General features: G+C 45.5%; 8 protein-coding genes across 8 annotated transcripts; all 8 read left to right on the top strand.

Annotated features, from left to right (window-relative positions):
- Nucleotides 1–33: 33 nt before the first annotated feature.
- Nucleotides 34–842, top strand: LOC128682594 (histone H2A). The gene has a single exon (XM_053767405.2). The coding sequence runs from the start codon at nt 81–83 to the stop codon at nt 453–455; it is 375 nt and encodes a 124-aa protein (XP_053623380.1). The 5' UTR covers nt 34–80; the 3' UTR covers nt 456–842.
- A 3,537-nt stretch (nt 843–4,379) lies between these two features.
- Nucleotides 4,380–5,234, top strand: LOC128682478 (histone H2B). Its single transcript, XM_053767169.2, has one exon. It carries the CDS (start codon nt 4,438–4,440, stop codon nt 4,810–4,812), a length of 375 nt encoding a protein of 124 aa, XP_053623144.1. The 5' UTR covers nt 4,380–4,437; the 3' UTR covers nt 4,813–5,234.
- A 287-nt stretch (nt 5,235–5,521) lies between these two features.
- LOC128682479 (uncharacterized) lies at nt 5,522–13,742 on the top strand. The gene is made up of 2 exons (XM_064436941.1): nt 5,522–6,002; nt 12,510–13,742. The coding sequence occupies exons 1-2, from the start codon at nt 5,595–5,597 to the stop codon at nt 13,167–13,169; spliced, it is 1,068 nt and encodes a 355-aa protein (XP_064293011.1). The 5' UTR covers nt 5,522–5,594; the 3' UTR covers nt 13,170–13,742.
- On the top strand, nt 6,881–7,576 carry LOC135310042 (histone H4). Its single transcript, XM_064436974.1, has one exon. The coding sequence runs from the start codon at nt 6,901–6,903 to the stop codon at nt 7,210–7,212; it is 312 nt and encodes a 103-aa protein (XP_064293044.1). The 5' UTR covers nt 6,881–6,900; the 3' UTR covers nt 7,213–7,576.
- Nucleotides 8,445–9,524, top strand: LOC128682475 (histone H1B-like). Its single transcript, XM_053767165.1, has one exon. It carries the CDS (start codon nt 8,656–8,658, stop codon nt 9,382–9,384), a length of 729 nt encoding a protein of 242 aa, XP_053623140.1. The 5' UTR covers nt 8,445–8,655; the 3' UTR covers nt 9,385–9,524.
- Nucleotides 9,626–11,002, top strand: LOC128682476 (histone H2A). The gene has a single exon (XM_053767167.2). The coding sequence runs from the start codon at nt 10,241–10,243 to the stop codon at nt 10,613–10,615; it is 375 nt and encodes a 124-aa protein (XP_053623142.1). The 5' UTR covers nt 9,626–10,240; the 3' UTR covers nt 10,616–11,002.
- LOC128682477 (histone H2B) lies at nt 11,520–12,398 on the top strand. Its single transcript, XM_053767168.2, has one exon. The coding sequence runs from the start codon at nt 11,602–11,604 to the stop codon at nt 11,974–11,976; it is 375 nt and encodes a 124-aa protein (XP_053623143.1). The 5' UTR covers nt 11,520–11,601; the 3' UTR covers nt 11,977–12,398.
- Nucleotides 13,743–13,970: 228 nt separating the features above from the next.
- LOC135310041 (histone H4) lies at nt 13,971–14,737 on the top strand. Its single transcript, XM_064436973.1, has one exon. It carries the CDS (start codon nt 14,065–14,067, stop codon nt 14,374–14,376), a length of 312 nt encoding a protein of 103 aa, XP_064293043.1. The 5' UTR covers nt 13,971–14,064; the 3' UTR covers nt 14,377–14,737.
- The last annotated feature ends 3,027 nt before the right edge of the window (nt 14,738–17,764 follow it).

Raw genomic sequence — 17,764 nt, 5'->3', positions numbered from 1 at the left:
TCAAACTCGCTCTCGCTCACTTACAGTGCGCTAGTGTCTTGTGTTTGCGCTCGTTTTATTTTGTAAAAGAATTTGCAATTATGTCTGGACGCGGTAAAGGTGGCAAAGTCAAGGGAAAGGCAAAGTCCCGCTCGAACCGTGCGGGTCTCCAATTCCCCGTGGGTCGTATTCATAGGCTCCTACGCAAGGGCAACTATGCCGAGCGAGTCGGTGCTGGCGCTCCCGTTTACCTCGCCGCCGTGATGGAGTACCTGGCCGCTGAGGTTCTCGAGTTGGCCGGCAACGCTGCCAGAGACAACAAGAAGACCAGAATCATACCGAGGCATCTGCAGCTGGCCATCCGCAACGACGAGGAGTTGAACAAACTTCTGTCCGGAGTCACAATCGCCCAGGGCGGTGTACTGCCCAACATCCAGGCGGTGCTCCTGCCCAAGAAGACCGAGAAGAAGGCGTAAACATTTACGACACCTTCGTCACCCTCACCGCCACCGTGCGTGTTGTTGTTGTGTTTCGTGTTGCGTACCTTGCCGCTGTTACGCTACATATATGCTGCCGACGCACAACGGCCGGTGGTGGTGGTGATGATGGACGATGCACTGCGCCGCCGTCACTCATGGCTGATGGTGATTTTAGAAAAAAGGCCCTTTTCAGGGCCGCAATATGATTCGAGGAACAATAGTATATGTTCGTTTCTGTTGATACGACAACAAAGAGTTCGAGGCCCGGTATACATACATACATCATGACGTATTATTTATTTATTTGATTGATTGATTATCACACATACACGATAGGTATAGGTACTAGGTACTATCAATATAGACACAATAAATAAATAAATACGAAACAAGTATATCACAATCAATCAATAAATAAATTAAATACAAGTACATAGTAGTAACACTTAGGTAGGAGTGTAGGTAATTAGGTATTATCTCTACTTACCGTTCGGTTTGAATTCGCTGAACGCAGCGCCGTTGCCTCGGGTGCAGGTCGATACGCGCGGCACATTTACATCTTCTGGAAATATAGATAGATATGTAATTAACATTTCATTAATGACATATTATTATCTGGTACCTACGTTAAATTTTCTCGATCGATGATTGATTATAGATAGAATTAGATTTATACATATTTGCATTTGGTTTGATATTCATTCATTCCTATTTCACACCTAAGGCGGCAGCAAGGTACCTAGTAGTTGGAGGTGTGGGGAGGGGGGGGGGGGGGTTTGACACACACACCCCCCCCCCCCTCTCGTTCGGTGAATGCGTGAATCTGATTGGTGCACACGCTCGTTTACCCTGACACCGTTTGCGATCCAATCGAGTAAATATAATAAAAAATCTTGATATTTTCCTGGTTGCGTACCAAGCCGACCAGGACATCGTCCCCATAGTGCTCAGAGGAATGGCCTCACTACTGCCCAACAGTGTGTGACAAACCCCTTAAAATCATCCACTGGAATGCCAACGGACTTAACAAAGTCAGACGCAGCCTTCTGAAATCATTGGTAACCGAGCATAACGCCGATATCATTCTGACCTCAGAAACGCATTTGCGAGCATCGGATCAGCTGAAGTTCCCAAATTATCATGTCTATCGTTTTGATGCAGTCTCCGACCACGGCGCAGCTTACAGAGGCCTCGCCGTTTTGGTCAAGAGGAAAATTATCCATCAACCGATACCACGCGCGCAACTTCAGTCTATCTACGCACTAGGCGTTGAGATATGTATTGACTCTACTCCGACTCGTGTGTTCGCACTTTATAAACCACCGAACGATCAATTAAAAGTGGCCGATATCCATCTCCTACTGGACTCGTCCCTTCCAACGATCGTAGCCGGCGACTTTAACTGCAAACACACCGCCTGGAACTCCTCGCGTATATGCCCAAATGGACGCCGCCTCTTTGACGACTCTGAAAGAGTGGGTTACGAGGTGAGAGGCGCGGAAGTACCGACTCACTACCCCGGAGCCGCCGCCTACTTACCGGACGTAATCGATCTCACGCTGTACAAAGGCATTTCAGCGTCAAAGGTTACCACCGAAGTGCTCAACGACAACATGGACTCCGACCATCAGCCTGTCCTCGTAACAGTGGATGAGTCCCACACTGCCAAGCCAACCCCTCCCCCCAAACCCCGAATTGAGTGGGCTAAGTTCAGCACGTATGTAGAGCAGCACCTCTCTTCGACACCGGTCAGCAATGCGGCTGACGTAGAGCAGTTAGCTTCCCACATCTGTGAAATAACACAAGAGGCCCTAAAACAAGCTACTTCTGACACCGTTAGTACCCCCAAGAGACGCCCTACCCCCCTCTACATTCTAGAGATGATAGCCGAAAAGAGAACCCTGCGAAAACGCTGGCAACGAACCAGATGCCCATCCCTCAAAACTCGAGTGAACTCTATGTCAGCAAAGATTGCGAAAGCTCTGGAAACAGAGGCTTCCGAGTCTTGGCTACGGACCATGGAGTCGGCGAGTGACGACTGGACGTCTATTCACAGGCTCTGCAGGCAAGTTTCCAATAAGCCTCAGCCTATTCGCCCCCTCAACGCCTCCGACGGTACCCCCCGGTACAGAGCGGAAGATAGAGCGGAAATCTTCGCGGATAACTTAGAGCAGCGATTCAAACCGAACCCCTCTGATGACCCTCAACAAGCTGAAGACATCCAGAAGCTCCTGGACGAGTACTTCCGTCGTCCCATTCCCCCGGACGAAGACCCCATAGTCTTTACCCCGGGTCAAGTCCTTAGGATGGTCAAGAAAACGAAGCTACGCAAAGCCCCAGGCCCCGATGGCATCCCCAACGAAGCCCTGCGACACTTCCCTCCGCGAGCAATCGCAGTTCTGACGCGACTCTATAACGGAGTCTTGCGCACGGGCCACTACCCCTCCATTTGGAAACTAGGTCGTGTCATCATGCTTCCCAAGCCCCACAAAAATGTCTTGAATCCAGGGAGTTACCGCCCCATTACGCTACTCGCTACCATCTCCAAGGTGTTCGAGAAATTGTTATTACTACATCTCACACCTCACTTGACCCCCAGAAACGAGCAATTCGGCTTTCGAGCCGAGCACTCCACCACGCTCCAACTCACAAGGGTACTACACCATATGACGACAGCCTTCAATAAAGGGGAAAAAACCGTAGGTGTTTTTCTCGACATGGAAGGAGCGTTCGACCGTGTCTGGCACCCAGGTCTGATCTACAAATTGTCCACCTCTACGACTCCCCGTCGAATCGTCAAGACCGTGGCCAACTTCCTCGTAGACAGACAGTTCCAAGTAGCAGTCGAAGACGCCACCTCTACAGTACGCACCATAGAGGCCGGCGTTCCCCAAGGCAGTTGCCTCTCTCCCGTACTCTACGCGCGATACACCGATGACATCCCTTTAGAAAAAGGTTCTCACCTAGCCCTGTATGCCGACGACGCAGCGTACTACGCTTCGTCACTCAGTCCGATACATGCCGCCAAGGTAGTCCAGAGAACCCTCGATGCCCTCCCCGAATGGTTATCCCGCTGGAGGCTGTCGATCAATGTAGCTAAAACGCAAGCCATTGTGGTAAGCCGCACCGCTTTGCCCCCTCCTCTCCGTCTACAGGACCAAGACATCGCTTGGACTAGCCCGGTTAAATACCTGGGCGTCCAAATCGATCGGCGCCTGACGATGAAGGATCAAGTTAACGCCGTTATCAACTCTACTCGTGCTGCCCGAGCCGTTTTGCGTCCCGTCTTAAACTCAGTTCTCCCCTTAAAAGTGAAACTCGGTGTGTATAAAACATACATACGGCCCCGACTGACATACGCCGCCCCAGCGTGGTACGCGCTCACTAACCAGACGCGCAAAAATCAGCTGGAGGCCCAACAATCGATTTCACTCCGAGTCATCACGAAAGCCCCCCGTTACGTGAGGAACTCTACGATCCAAAAAGGATTGCAGATGGAAAGCCTAGATGCCCATATTAGGCATCTAACGAGGAGGCTACTGAAGCGTGTAGACGAGTCGACCCTGCCACACATACAGGAGTTGGCCCCGTACCACGCCCGTCCTCCCGACTCCAAGCAGTTCCCTAGAGACCTCATAACAGACCCCCAGTGACCCCCCCCCATTACATAGGTTTGTCTCTTCTTATCCCGCCCGCTGAGATCGCTCGCCGGCCTCTCCCGGCTTGAGCGGATATCGCGACCTGAGATAGGTAGTAGGACAGACCCCATTCTTGTGGCACTTTCCCAACCCAACGACCTGTCTGTTTTGACAGACAGCGACCGACACCTCAGTAAAGAGGCCGTTGCCTCGTCACTGATTCCCCATCCCCTTACCGGAATGAGACGAAAGCCCACGATTTTGCGACACGAAACCAGTCAGTTGCCGACCGGAGCCAGTCTGTATCACCGCTGTTACCGTTGTCAATTAAATAAATAAATATGCCGCCGAAGACAAGTGGTAAGGCCGCCAAGAAGTCTGGCAAGGCCCAGAAGAACATCTCCAAGACTGATAAAAAGAAGAAGAAGCACAAGAGGAAGGAGAGTTACGCCATCTACATCTACAAGGTGCTGAAGCAGGTTCATCCCGACACTGGTATATCCAGTAAGGCGATGTCTATCATGAACTCGTTCGTGAATGACATCTTCGAACGCATCGCTGCCGAGGCGTCCCGTTTGGCCCACTACAACAAGCGTTCCACAATCACGTCCCGGGAGGTGCAGACCTCCGTGAGGCTGCTGCTGCCCGGCGAGCTGGCCAAGCACGCCGTCAGTGAGGGAACGAAGGCCGTCACCAAATACACTAGCTCTAAGTAAATCGTAACTACTGTGAGCCAGTGTGAACACACCGCCGCCTTTTTGAACTGTTCCACTGTTCAAAGGGAAAGGGTGGAAATGAGAAAAAGGCCCTTTTCAGGGCCACAATATCTTTCTGTTTGCTTTTAAATGTTTCTTGATAACGTCAAATAGTCTGAACGCAGCCCACATACGCACGCACATGCACACACACACACACACATACATACATACATACATACATGCCTACTCGTAACTTTTATAAACGAATAACATAATGATTCCTGCTATTTAACTGCTATATGTCAATTTTACAGATTAGGTAGTACGGTAGTAAACATACAACTATCTATAATACTGTTAATTAACTACGAGAGATTAAAAAATAATAGGTATATATGTATACATACCTATTTAATAATTAAGCGATAAATAAGAGAAAGAGGAAAAAAAAAACAGAAGTTAGATTTTTATTTTATTATTACATACCTATATAAGATAAATACGTTTTGTGAAAGAAAAAAAAAACTATACTTCAACTATAAATCAAAGAGAATTTCATTAAAATACCTATGGTGCATATATACGTATGTATTTATTTATTATTATTATTATTATTTTCATTTAAAACAACTATTCACCCATACCCATCATACCTATTCAGTTCAGGCGCTCGCGGCACGTCCGAGCGGCGCGATCTATATAAAGACACGCTCTCGAAATTTTCGCCTCATTCGCGTTCGGTTGCTAATCGAGTGAGGTCGTTCGTTCTCTGCATTTGTTTTGCTTTGCATTTGTTAGAAATGGCTCGTACCAAGCAAACGGCCCGTAAATCTACCGGTGGTAAGGCACCCAGGAAACAGCTAGCCACTAAGGCGGCTCGCAAGAGCGCCCCCGCCACCGGCGGTGTCAAGAAACCCCATCGTTACAGGCCGGGAACTGTAGCACTCCGTGAGATCCGTCGTTACCAGAAGAGTACTGAGCTCCTGATCCGCAAGCTGCCCTTCCAGCGTCTCGTGCGTGAGATCGCACAAGATTTCAAGACCGATCTTCGTTTCCAGAGTTCGGCCGTTATGGCTCTTCAGGAGGCCAGCGAGGCGTACCTGGTAGGCCTCTTCGAAGACACCAATCTGTGCGCGATCCACGCCAAACGCGTCACCATCATGCCAAAGGACATTCAGCTGGCGCGCAGGATCAGGGGCGAGCGCGCTTAGGCACCCAAATAATATAATACACAAATTCATCGTGAATGTATGTTGTGCGTGCGGTGTGGTGTTTACATGGTGTTTGTTCGTGGTCTGCCGTCTGTCTTGCCGGCAGTCGGTGACCAGCGTAAGACACTAAATAATAATATTCCACCGTATCGTTCATCCATACAACGGACGAACAAAAAGGCCCTTTTCAGGGCCGCACATGATTCTGATAATATAATTGTTTCTCTGTACACACTTTGCGAGTCTCTTCAACCGTTCACATAACTGGTTATATAGGTACATATCCATAGATAGTAGCGTACATAATTTTCAATTGCCTGACATAGATACATACATATGTAATTTTTTTCTTCTTAAATTAGACGGCGCGTTTGTATTTTGCACGCTGTCACTACATAGGCCTACCATACTACCATTAAAAGTCATGATTTGATTAGCATAGAACAAAATTAAAACTTGTACTCGAGCTGGATACATAGAAAAACATCTGAAAAAGTCAAAATTTATAAAATTGATTCTAAATAAATTTAAAAGACGTCGTTTACATTCGACGAGGAGTAGACACCGGATAGATTGTTTATGTATTAAATAATTAATGCAATTGTTGAAAATTAAATAAGATAATAAATATACCTATTTATTTCAATTATATATAATAAGTATATGTATGTTGTATGTACGTACGTAGGTAGGTACGCACGCAACGCAAGCCCAAAAGCATATCGCGCATGCATAGGTATCTCCCCACTCACTCGCTCGCGGCTCGCTCGGTCGCTTATAAATACGAGAATTTAGCCGGTTGCGAGAGGCATTCCGGCTGTAACTGTTGTAAGCATCGGTTGCGGTGCGAGCTCGTGATTTTCGCTGAAGTCAATCTCAATCAAACTACTACAAAATGACCGGTCGCGGCAAGGGAGGGAAAGGTCTTGGAAAGGGAGGAGCCAAGCGTCACAGGAAGGTGCTTCGTGATAACATCCAGGGCATCACCAAACCGGCCATCCGTCGTTTGGCCCGCAGAGGAGGTGTCAAGCGTATCTCCGGTTTGATATACGAGGAGACGCGTGGTGTGCTCAAGGTGTTCCTCGAGAACGTGATCCGCGACGCGGTCACTTACACAGAGCACGCGAAGAGGAAGACCGTCACCGCTATGGACGTTGTATACGCTCTGAAGCGCCAGGGCCGTACCCTCTACGGTTTCGGCGGTTAGAGCTGATGATTGATGAGTTACGCTCACACAATTACTCTACGCGTTGTGCCATGTATCTGTGTGAGATTTGTGATGTGATGTAGTAGCGAGTGGTGGTGAGTAACGTAGTGTATTATTCTATGCAGTCTACTGACTGATATGTTTAATACACTAGGTTGTGTCACGAACAAACTTAACACACACACACGCACGCTGCTGCTTCCATCCGTTCGCACTTTTACAGCAACTCAACGCTGTAACAAATAAAAAAGGCCCTTTTCAGGGCCGCATATGATTCCTTTTATCTCAAAATCGTTTCTAAGACTATGCGAACAGTCGATACCTACCACCTAGGTATGATATGGTCTCTCCTCTCTCTGATGCCTACCTACCTATGTATATATATATATATATATTCACAACACTATGTAATCAAGTTGTGTATAGGTATAATATAATATTTACCTACTTAGTAGGCAATAAATATAAATAATTGGCGATGAGCTTAGATCAGTCGAGAGTCTCTCTCTGGGACCCACCCGGCCGACTCGCATGTTGTTGGCTATGCTCTTGTCGTATCTATCTACCTACCTATATGTCTGTAGGATGTGTCTATGACTTTAAAAGACAACCCAATAGGCACGCGAACGAGAGAGAAATTTATAAGTATGCGACAAGATTGATAGGTATCAACTCTACTACCACTATCGCCGCCCCGTGAGTTTGCGTCTTATTTATATAGGTGTATTATTGCGATTGCATTTGGCGAAACGGTCGTTGTATGTGTTTGTATGCAACTAATACATATATAGGTATGATATTATCTTTTTTTTTTTCATCAAATACTATATAGGTGGTAGCTACACGCTGGTCGCCCGCGCTCTGCTGCTACTGACTGCTAGGCTGCCTCTTGTTTTACGACCCTAGATTTGATAGGCTCTAATGTGTACTATATATCGATGGATAATGACGAAACGTTACCGCTCGGGGAGTTCGATATGTTCGCTTTCGTCGGGCAAACGCGATACGCCCTTTATCACCGCTTTTATAGAGAAATAACACTTTTGAACACGACCCGGGCTGTTCGCGATATATTACTGCCAAAATAAACGCGTCTACGGTGCGATCCGGCCGCCGGGCGACCTCAACGATTGCCATGTGTCGTGGGTGAACTCAAAAATATTCATTCTAACGTGAAATTCTTTTTTCTCTCCGACTTAAAACTGTTTAAAAAATATTTATTCTGAACTTATGTAGTGAAAACTTGGAACATGTCGTATGAGAAAACGTCTCGCGGCAAATAGGTTTGCGTTACGGTAAACTCCGATGCGGGCGAAATGTTCGATATAAACTTGCAACTATACAACACATTCAGTTTACGTTACTTACGATCATCACCGCCTCTCCGGTCGGTATTGTTGTAATTTATCTATATTATCATTATTATCATCATCAGTCAGAGATATGGCAGACACGGCTGTAGCATCCGAGGCATCAGCGCCAGCGACGCCGGCGAAGAAACAGCCCAAGGCGAGCGCGGCCGCCGGTGGTGTGAAGAAGGCTAAAGCCAAACCTACTCATCCCAAAACTTCGGAGATGGTGAACAATGCCATCAAAGAGTTGAAGGAGAGGAGCGGCTCGTCACTTCAAGCGATCAAGAAATACATCGCGGCCCAATACAAAGTCGACGCGGAGAAATTGGCGCCGTTCATAAGGAAGTATCTCAAGAGCGCCGTCGAGTCCGGTGCCCTCATACAGACCAAGGGTAAAGGAGCTTCCGGCTCGTTCAAATTGGAATCGAAATCTGCGTCTTCCAAGAAACCGGCGGCCGCCGGTTCGAAGAAATCTGCATCTTCTGCGGCGGCCAAGTCCAAGAAAGCCACCGCAGCGGCCTCCGCCGCATCGAAGTCGAAGAAGGGAGCTTCTTCTGGCGCCGCCTCGTCGTCTGCCTCGTCGCCGTCCAAGGGCAAGGCGTCCTCCGCCGCTAAAGACAAGAAGGCAGCGGCAGCCAAGAAGAAGCCCGCCGCGGCAAAGAAAGCGGCCGCACCGGCGAAGGCGAAGGCCGCCGCAGCGCCCAAGGCGAAAAAGACAGCTAAACCGCCAACGAAGAAGCCGAAGGCGCCCAAACCGAAGAAGGCGGCCGCCACACAAAAAAAGGCCGCAGCGAAAAAGACACCCGCCTCCAAGAAGTAATCGCTCTGTCGTCGTCTCGGCAGCAGCAGCAGCTGTTCTTCTGTGTTATGTTGTTTGTTTGCTTGATGACTGTTGTTCATTGTCGCGGCGAAAAACAACCACCGTCACCCAACACGGCAACAACGGCACAAAGAAGGAGGGAAACGCAGCGCGCGCCGCGCACGCGCTGGCTCGCCTGGCCCACCTAACAAAAAGCCCTTTTCAGGGCTAACAATTTATTCTGTGAACTATTTATAAACACAGTTTCTTGACGATGTAGGTGTACCTGACAAACAGACAGTTGGTTACAGGTATATTCTATCTAATTCTACCCATGCCTGTGTACCACCTAGGTATCAAATGTAACTCATAACAAATCGTCCATTCGATTTTGCATCGCGCGAATGAGTTAAGTGTATGTAACAAACACACATCATACACCTACCTACATCCTCACAAACTCTTACGCATTTATAATAGGTAACCGGCTGGCTGTATCCATTTCATAGTAATAATAATAATAACATATCCCCACGCAAGCCTCTCAAAGGATCGGACTATGTGCCGTGAATGCCAAAAGGAGATACAAATAATAATAGACGCGCACTGTATGTAATCCTTAAACATATATATGTATGTGCATCATAATATCGGACCAACACAGTCAAAATGATACATTGATGAAATCATCGACGTTCTCCCCCCCACCCATTAACGTTACACTCATCGTTCATTGTACGTTTCGCGCACGGCGTGTCTCTTTATAACTATATAAGCGCGTGTTCCTTTTTTTTAAATCAAACTCGCTCTCGCTCACTTACAGTGCGCTAGTGTCTTGTGTTTGCGCTCGTTTTATTTTGTAAAAGAATTTGCAATTATGTCTGGACGCGGTAAAGGTGGCAAAGTCAAGGGAAAGGCAAAGTCCCGCTCGAACCGTGCGGGTCTCCAATTCCCCGTGGGTCGTATTCATAGGCTCCTACGCAAGGGCAACTATGCCGAGCGAGTCGGTGCTGGCGCTCCCGTTTACCTCGCCGCCGTGATGGAGTACCTGGCCGCTGAGGTTCTCGAGTTGGCCGGCAACGCTGCCAGAGACAACAAGAAGACCAGAATCATACCGAGGCATCTGCAGCTGGCCATCCGCAACGACGAGGAGTTGAACAAACTTCTGTCCGGAGTCACAATCGCCCAGGGCGGTGTACTGCCCAACATCCAGGCGGTGCTCCTGCCCAAGAAGACCGAGAAGAAGGCGTAAACATTTACGACACCTTCGTCACCCTCACCGCCACCGTGCGTGTTGTTGTTGTGTTTCGTGTTGCGTACCTTGCCGCTGTTACGCTACATATATGCTGCCGACGCACAACGGCCGGTGGTGGTGGTGATGATGGACGATGCACTGCGCCGCCGTCACTCATGGCTGATGGTGATTTTAGAAAAAAGGCCCTTTTCAGGGCCGCAATATGATTCGAGGAACAATAGTATATGTTCGTTTCTGTTGATACGACAACAAAGAGTTCGAGGCCCGGTATACATACATACATCATGACGTATTATTTATTTATTTGATTGATTGATTATCACACATACACGATAGGTATAGGTACTAGGTACTATCAATATAGACACAATAAATAAATAAATACGAAACAAGTATATCACAATCAATCAATAAATAAATTAAATACAAGTACATAGTAGTAACACTTAGGTAGGAGTGTAGGTAATTAGGTATTATCTCTACTTACCGTTCGGTTTGAATTCGCTGAACGCAGCGCCGTTGCCTCGGGTGCAGGTCGATACGCGCGGCACATTTACATCTTCTGGAAATATAGATAGATATGTAATTAACATTTCATTAATGACATATTATTATCTGGTACCTACGTTAAATTTTCTCGATCGATGATTGATTATAGATAGAATTAGATTTATACATATTTGCATTTGGTTTGATATTCATTCATTCCTATTTCACACCTAAGGCGGCAGCAAGGTACCTAGTAGTTGGAGGTGTGGGGAGGGGGGGGGGGGGGGTTTGACACACACACCCCCCCCCCCCCTCTCGTTCGGTGAATGCGTGAATCTGATTGGTGCACACGCTCGTTTACCCTGACACCGTTTGCGATCCAATCGAGTAAATATAATAAAAAATCTTGATATTTTGCGACACGAAACCAGTCAGTTGCCGACCGGAGCCAGTCTGTATCACCGCTGTTACCGTTGTCAATTAAATAAATAAATATGCCGCCGAAGACAAGTGGTAAGGCCGCCAAGAAGTCTGGCAAGGCCCAGAAGAACATCTCCAAGACTGATAAAAAGAAGAAGAAGCACAAGAGGAAGGAGAGTTACGCCATCTACATCTACAAGGTGCTGAAGCAGGTTCATCCCGACACTGGTATATCCAGTAAGGCGATGTCTATCATGAACTCGTTCGTGAATGACATCTTCGAACGCATCGCTGCCGAGGCGTCCCGTTTGGCCCACTACAACAAGCGTTCCACAATCACGTCCCGGGAGGTGCAGACCTCCGTGAGGCTGCTGCTGCCCGGCGAGCTGGCCAAGCACGCCGTCAGTGAGGGAACGAAGGCCGTCACCAAATACACTAGCTCTAAGTAAATCGTAACTACTGTGAGCCAGTGTGAACACACCGCCGCCTTTTTGAACTGTTCCACTGTTCAAAGGGAAAGGGTGGAAATGAGAAAAAGGCCCTTTTCAGGGCCACAATATCTTTCTGTTTGCTTTTAAATGTTTCTTGATAACGTCAAATAGTCTGAACGCAGCCCACATACGCACGCACATGCACACACACACACACACATACATACATACATACATACATGCCTACTCGTAACTTTTATAAACGAATAACATAATGATTCCTGCTATTTAACTGCTATATGTCAATTTTACAGATTAGGTAGTACGGTAGTAAACATACAACTATCTATAATACTGTTAATTAACTACGAGAGATTAAAAAATAATAGGTATATATGTATACATACCTATTTAATAATTAAGCGATAAATAAGAGAAAGAGGAAAAAAAAAACAGAAGTTAGATTTTTATTTTATTATTACATACCTATATAAGATAAATACGTTTTGTGAAAGAAAAAAAAAACTATACTTCAACTATAAATCAAAGAGAATTTCATTAAAATACCTATGGTGCATATATACGTATGTATTTATTTATTATTATTATTATTATTTTCATTTAAAACAACTATTCACCCATACCCATCATACCTATTCAGTTCAGGCGCTCGCGGCACGTCCGAGCGGCGCGATCTATATAAAGACACGCTCTCGAAATTTTCGCCTCATTCGCGTTCGGTTGCTAATCGAGTGAGGTCGTTCGTTCTCTGCATTTGTTTTGCTTTGCATTTGTTAGAAATGGCTCGTACCAAGCAAACGGCCCGTAAATCTACCGGTGGTAAGGCACCCAGGAAACAGCTAGCCACTAAGGCGGCTCGCAAGAGCGCCCCCGCCACCGGCGGTGTCAAGAAACCCCATCGTTACAGGCCGGGAACTGTAGCACTCCGTGAGATCCGTCGTTACCAGAAGAGTACTGAGCTCCTGATCCGCAAGCTGCCCTTCCAGCGTCTCGTGCGTGAGATCGCACAAGATTTCAAGACCGATCTTCGTTTCCAGAGTTCGGCCGTTATGGCTCTTCAGGAGGCCAGCGAGGCGTACCTGGTAGGCCTCTTCGAAGACACCAATCTGTGCGCGATCCACGCCAAACGCGTCACCATCATGCCAAAGGACATTCAGCTGGCGCGCAGGATCAGGGGCGAGCGCGCTTAGGCACCCAAATAATATAATACACAAATTCATCGTGAATGTATGTTGTGCGTGCGGTGTGGTGTTTACATGGTGTTTGTTCGTGGTCTGCCGTCTGTCTTGCCGGCAGTCGGTGACCAGCGTAAGACACTAAATAATAATATTCCACCGTATCGTTCATCCATACAACGGACGAACAAAAAGGCCCTTTTCAGGGCCGCACATGATTCTGATAATATAATTGTTTCTCTGTACACACTTTGCGAGTCTCTTCAACCGTTCACATAACTGGTTATATAGGTACATATCCATAGATAGTAGCGTACATAATTTTCAATTGCCTGACATAGATACATACATATGTAATTTTTTTCTTCTTAAATTAGACGGCGCGTTTGTATTTTGCACGCTGTCACTACATAGGCCTACCATACTACCATTAAAAGTCATGATTTGATTAGCATAGAACAAAATTAAAACTTGTACTCGAGCTGGATACATAGAAAAACATCTGAAAAAGTCAAAATTTATAAAATTGATTCTAAATAAATTTAAAAGACGTCGTTTACATTCGACGAGGAGTAGACACCGGATAGATTGTTTATGTATTAAATAATTAATGCAATTGTTGAAAATTAAATAAGATAATAAATATACCTATTTATTTCAATTATATATAATAAGTATATGTATGTTGTATGTACGTACGTAGGTAGGTACGCACGCAACGCAAGCCCAAAAGCATATCGCGCATGCATAGGTATCTCCCCACTCACTCGCTCGCGGCTCGCTCGGTCGCTTATAAATACGAGAATTTAGCCGGTTGCGAGAGGCATTCCGGCTGTAACTGTTGTAAGCATCGGTTGCGGTGCGAGCTCGTGATTTTCGCTGAAGTCAATCTCAATCAAACTACTACAAAATGACCGGTCGCGGCAAGGGAGGGAAAGGTCTTGGAAAGGGAGGAGCCAAGCGTCACAGGAAGGTGCTTCGTGATAACATCCAGGGCATCACCAAACCGGCCATCCGTCGTTTGGCCCGCAGAGGAGGTGTCAAGCGTATCTCCGGTTTGATATACGAGGAGACGCGTGGTGTGCTCAAGGTGTTCCTCGAGAACGTGATCCGCGACGCGGTCACTTACACAGAGCACGCGAAGAGGAAGACCGTCACCGCTATGGACGTTGTATACGCTCTGAAGCGCCAGGGCCGTACCCTCTACGGTTTCGGCGGTTAGAGCTGATGATTGATGAGTTACGCTCACACAATTACTCTACGCGTTGTGCCATGTATCTGTGTGAGATTTGTGATGTGATGTAGTAGCGAGTGGTGGTGAGTAACGTAGTGTATTATTCTATGCAGTCTACTGACTGATATGTTTAATACACTAGGTTGTGTCACGAACAAACTTAACACACACACACGCACGCTGCTGCTTCCATCCGTTCGCACTTTTACAGCAACTCAACGCTGTAACAAATAAAAAAGGCCCTTTTCAGGGCCGCATATGATTCCTTTTATCTCAAAATCGTTTCTAAGACTATGCGAACAGTCGATACCTACCACCTAGGTATGATATGGTCTCTCCTCTCTCTGATGCCTACCTACCTATGTATATATATATATATATATTCACAACACTATGTAATCAAGTTGTGTATAGGTATAATATAATATTTACCTACTTAGTAGGCAATAAATATAAATAATTGGCGATGAGCTTAGATCAGTCGAGAGTCTCTCTCTGGGACCCACCCGGCCGACTCGCATGTTGTTGGCTATGCTCTTGTCGTATCTATCTACCTACCTATATGTCTGTAGGATGTGTCTATGACTTTAAAAGACAACCCAATAGGCACGCGAACGAGAGAGAAATTTATAAGTATGCGACAAGATTGATAGGTATCAACTCTACTACCACTATCGCCGCCCCGTGAGTTTGCGTCTTATTTATATAGGTGTATTATTGCGATTGCATTTGGCGAAACGGTCGTTGTATGTGTTTGTATGCAACTAATACATATATAGGTATGATATTATCTTTTTTTTTTTCATCAAATACTATATAGGTGGTAGCTACACGCTGGTCGCCCGCGCTCTGCTGCTACTGACTGCTAGGCTGCCTCTTGTTTTACGACCCTAGATTTGATAGGCTCTAATGTGTACTATATATCGATGGATAATGACGAAACGTTACCGCTCGGGGAGTTCGATATGTTCGCTTTCGTCGGGCAAACGCGATACGCCCTTTATCACCGCTTTTATAGAGAAATAACACTTTTGAACACGACCCGGGCTGTTCGCGATATATTACTGCCAAAATAAACGCGTCTACGGTGCGATCCGGCCGCCGGGCGACCTCAACGATTGCCATGTGTCGTGGGTGAACTCAAAAATATTCATTCTAACGTGAAATTCTTTTTTCTCTCCGACTGCCCGACTCCCGACTCCGACTCCGAGATTCATAATAATATACGTAAAAATGACACTACTTCTTATATAGGGAACTAGTCCAGTCATGCCACCAATGAGAATTAAAGAATTAAAATCAAAATTTAAACAACCAATCAGAGCGCTTTCTTTTTTCTATAGAATGTTTTATTAGAACAAAATTTTAAAAATATTTAACATGTAGTTAACAAAGTAAATGTATAATGTATAGGTTTTCTTATTAGAATCAGATAATTAGGTAGAGTTGTCTAATTAGATTGTAACATTTGTTTTGTAATAGGTAGTAATAACAAACGCCAGCTTGTTATGGCGGTATGAGTCGCTCGGAAAAGATTATCGATCAGGCGCTCTGATTGGTCAGAGACATAAACATTAATTTATTAGAGGTCAATTATATATAACATTTTATAGTATAACAGTATTAACTGAAAACGATTTATATAAGTAGAGTGTTTTCGATACACTCCTCCGATTTGCTATTATAAAATGTATATAGTGTACTAATGCGTGTTAAATAGTTTTTCTCATGTGTATTATGTAAAAATAGTTTGGAAATAAACTTATTTCGTTGGTTTTATTACCCCAACATATACCTAAATATTATTCATAACATAGTAAAGATTAATAATAACAATTTGATGGGAATCTCTAATAGGTTTCCTATTAGAATATCATACAGACAGCAAATAAGGCGTGGCTCGTCGGGCGGGGTCAGTGAGCGGAGCTTACCTCGGCACAAGGGGCGTGGCCTGGCCTCTAGATCCAGTAGGGCAGGCGGCCTTCACACCTCGCTGGTGACGTCGTCGCCCCTCGGAGTCAATGGCTACTACACTATTAAACTTTCAAGTAAATCTGGCCTTCCTGTGAGTGTGGATGGTGTCAATGACCCTAAGAGAATAGCTGATTCTTTCAAATAACATTTTTCTGTAAGGTCGCCATGAGAGACATCATGGTCATGGTCATGTGCGATGCTGGACCTCTAGGACAGGAGAATAGTGTTAGATTTTCTGCTAAAGATGTCAGAGAAGCCATTAAATCTATGTTAAGAGGAAAATCTCCTGGCCACGATGGTCTTAGCGTCGAGCACCTCCATCATGCCGACCAACACTTGTCCAGAGTTTTGGCGATGTTCTATACGTTATGTATGGGACATTCGTACCTACCAGTCGAAATGATGAGTACCCATTGTAAAAAACAAAACGGGTGACTCAAGTAGTACGATCAAAACTACAGACCGATATCGTTGGCCTCTATATTTGCTAAGGTGCTTGACAGCCTGCTTAACACACAATTAGATAAATATCTGAAAACTCATGACAACCAGTTTGGTTTTAGGCAGGGTCTTTCAACGGAAACCGCAATATTGTGCTTGAAGCAGACTCAAATACTATACAGATAGAAACACTCCAATATTTGCGTGTTTTCTAGACCTTTCAAAAGCATTTGACCTGGTATGCTATGATATCCTGTGGAGGAAGTTAGAACAAATAAAAGTACCCATAGAATTAAATAATATCTTTAAATTTTGGAATCTCAACCAGGTCAACGTAGTGAAATGGTCTAACGAGTTGCCAGAGCCATACAGACTGGAGTGCGGGGTGAGACAGGGGGGTTAACCTCACCCAAGCTCTTCAATCTGTACATTAACGCTTTGATCGAGGAGCTGAGTCAGACGCATGTTGGCTGCCATATCGACGATGTATGTCTGAATAATATTAGTTATGCGGACGATATGGTTCTGCTAAGTGCGTCAGTCTGTGGTGTAATATATATATTAATATTGCTGAAGTAGTTGGTAGTCACTATTTCGTGCTTATCACTTTGTTCGCACTTGTAGCTCTCGCTCACTCGCGTTTATATGTTTACAGGCGCTTTTCATCTCTGTTCGATCAGCGGTTAGTTTTAGATAAATATAAAACTTACACTTTATTTAAGTCTGAAAAAAATATATGTTAAACCTGAAATAAAATGGTGAATTTTAGTGTAAGAGGCCTAGTCTAATAATAATAGATCTCGAGAAAAAAATATTTCTCTAATTAATTTATATGACGGAATAACGGAGGGTATGTATCCCAAAAACAACAGGCAATGAGCACGCAGGTGAAACCACAAACAATATTAACATGGCCGACTCATTGGGCTTCTTACTTTCTATTTAGCTCACTGTCAGGATG

The sequence above is a fragment of the Plodia interpunctella genome, chromosome 30 (genome assembly GCF_027563975.2).
Source record: "Plodia interpunctella isolate USDA-ARS_2022_Savannah chromosome 30, ilPloInte3.2, whole genome shotgun sequence".
In the NCBI taxonomy this organism is placed as follows: Eukaryota; Metazoa; Arthropoda; class Insecta; order Lepidoptera; family Pyralidae; genus Plodia; species Plodia interpunctella.
This window is presented reverse-complemented; position numbering and strand designations above follow the sequence as displayed.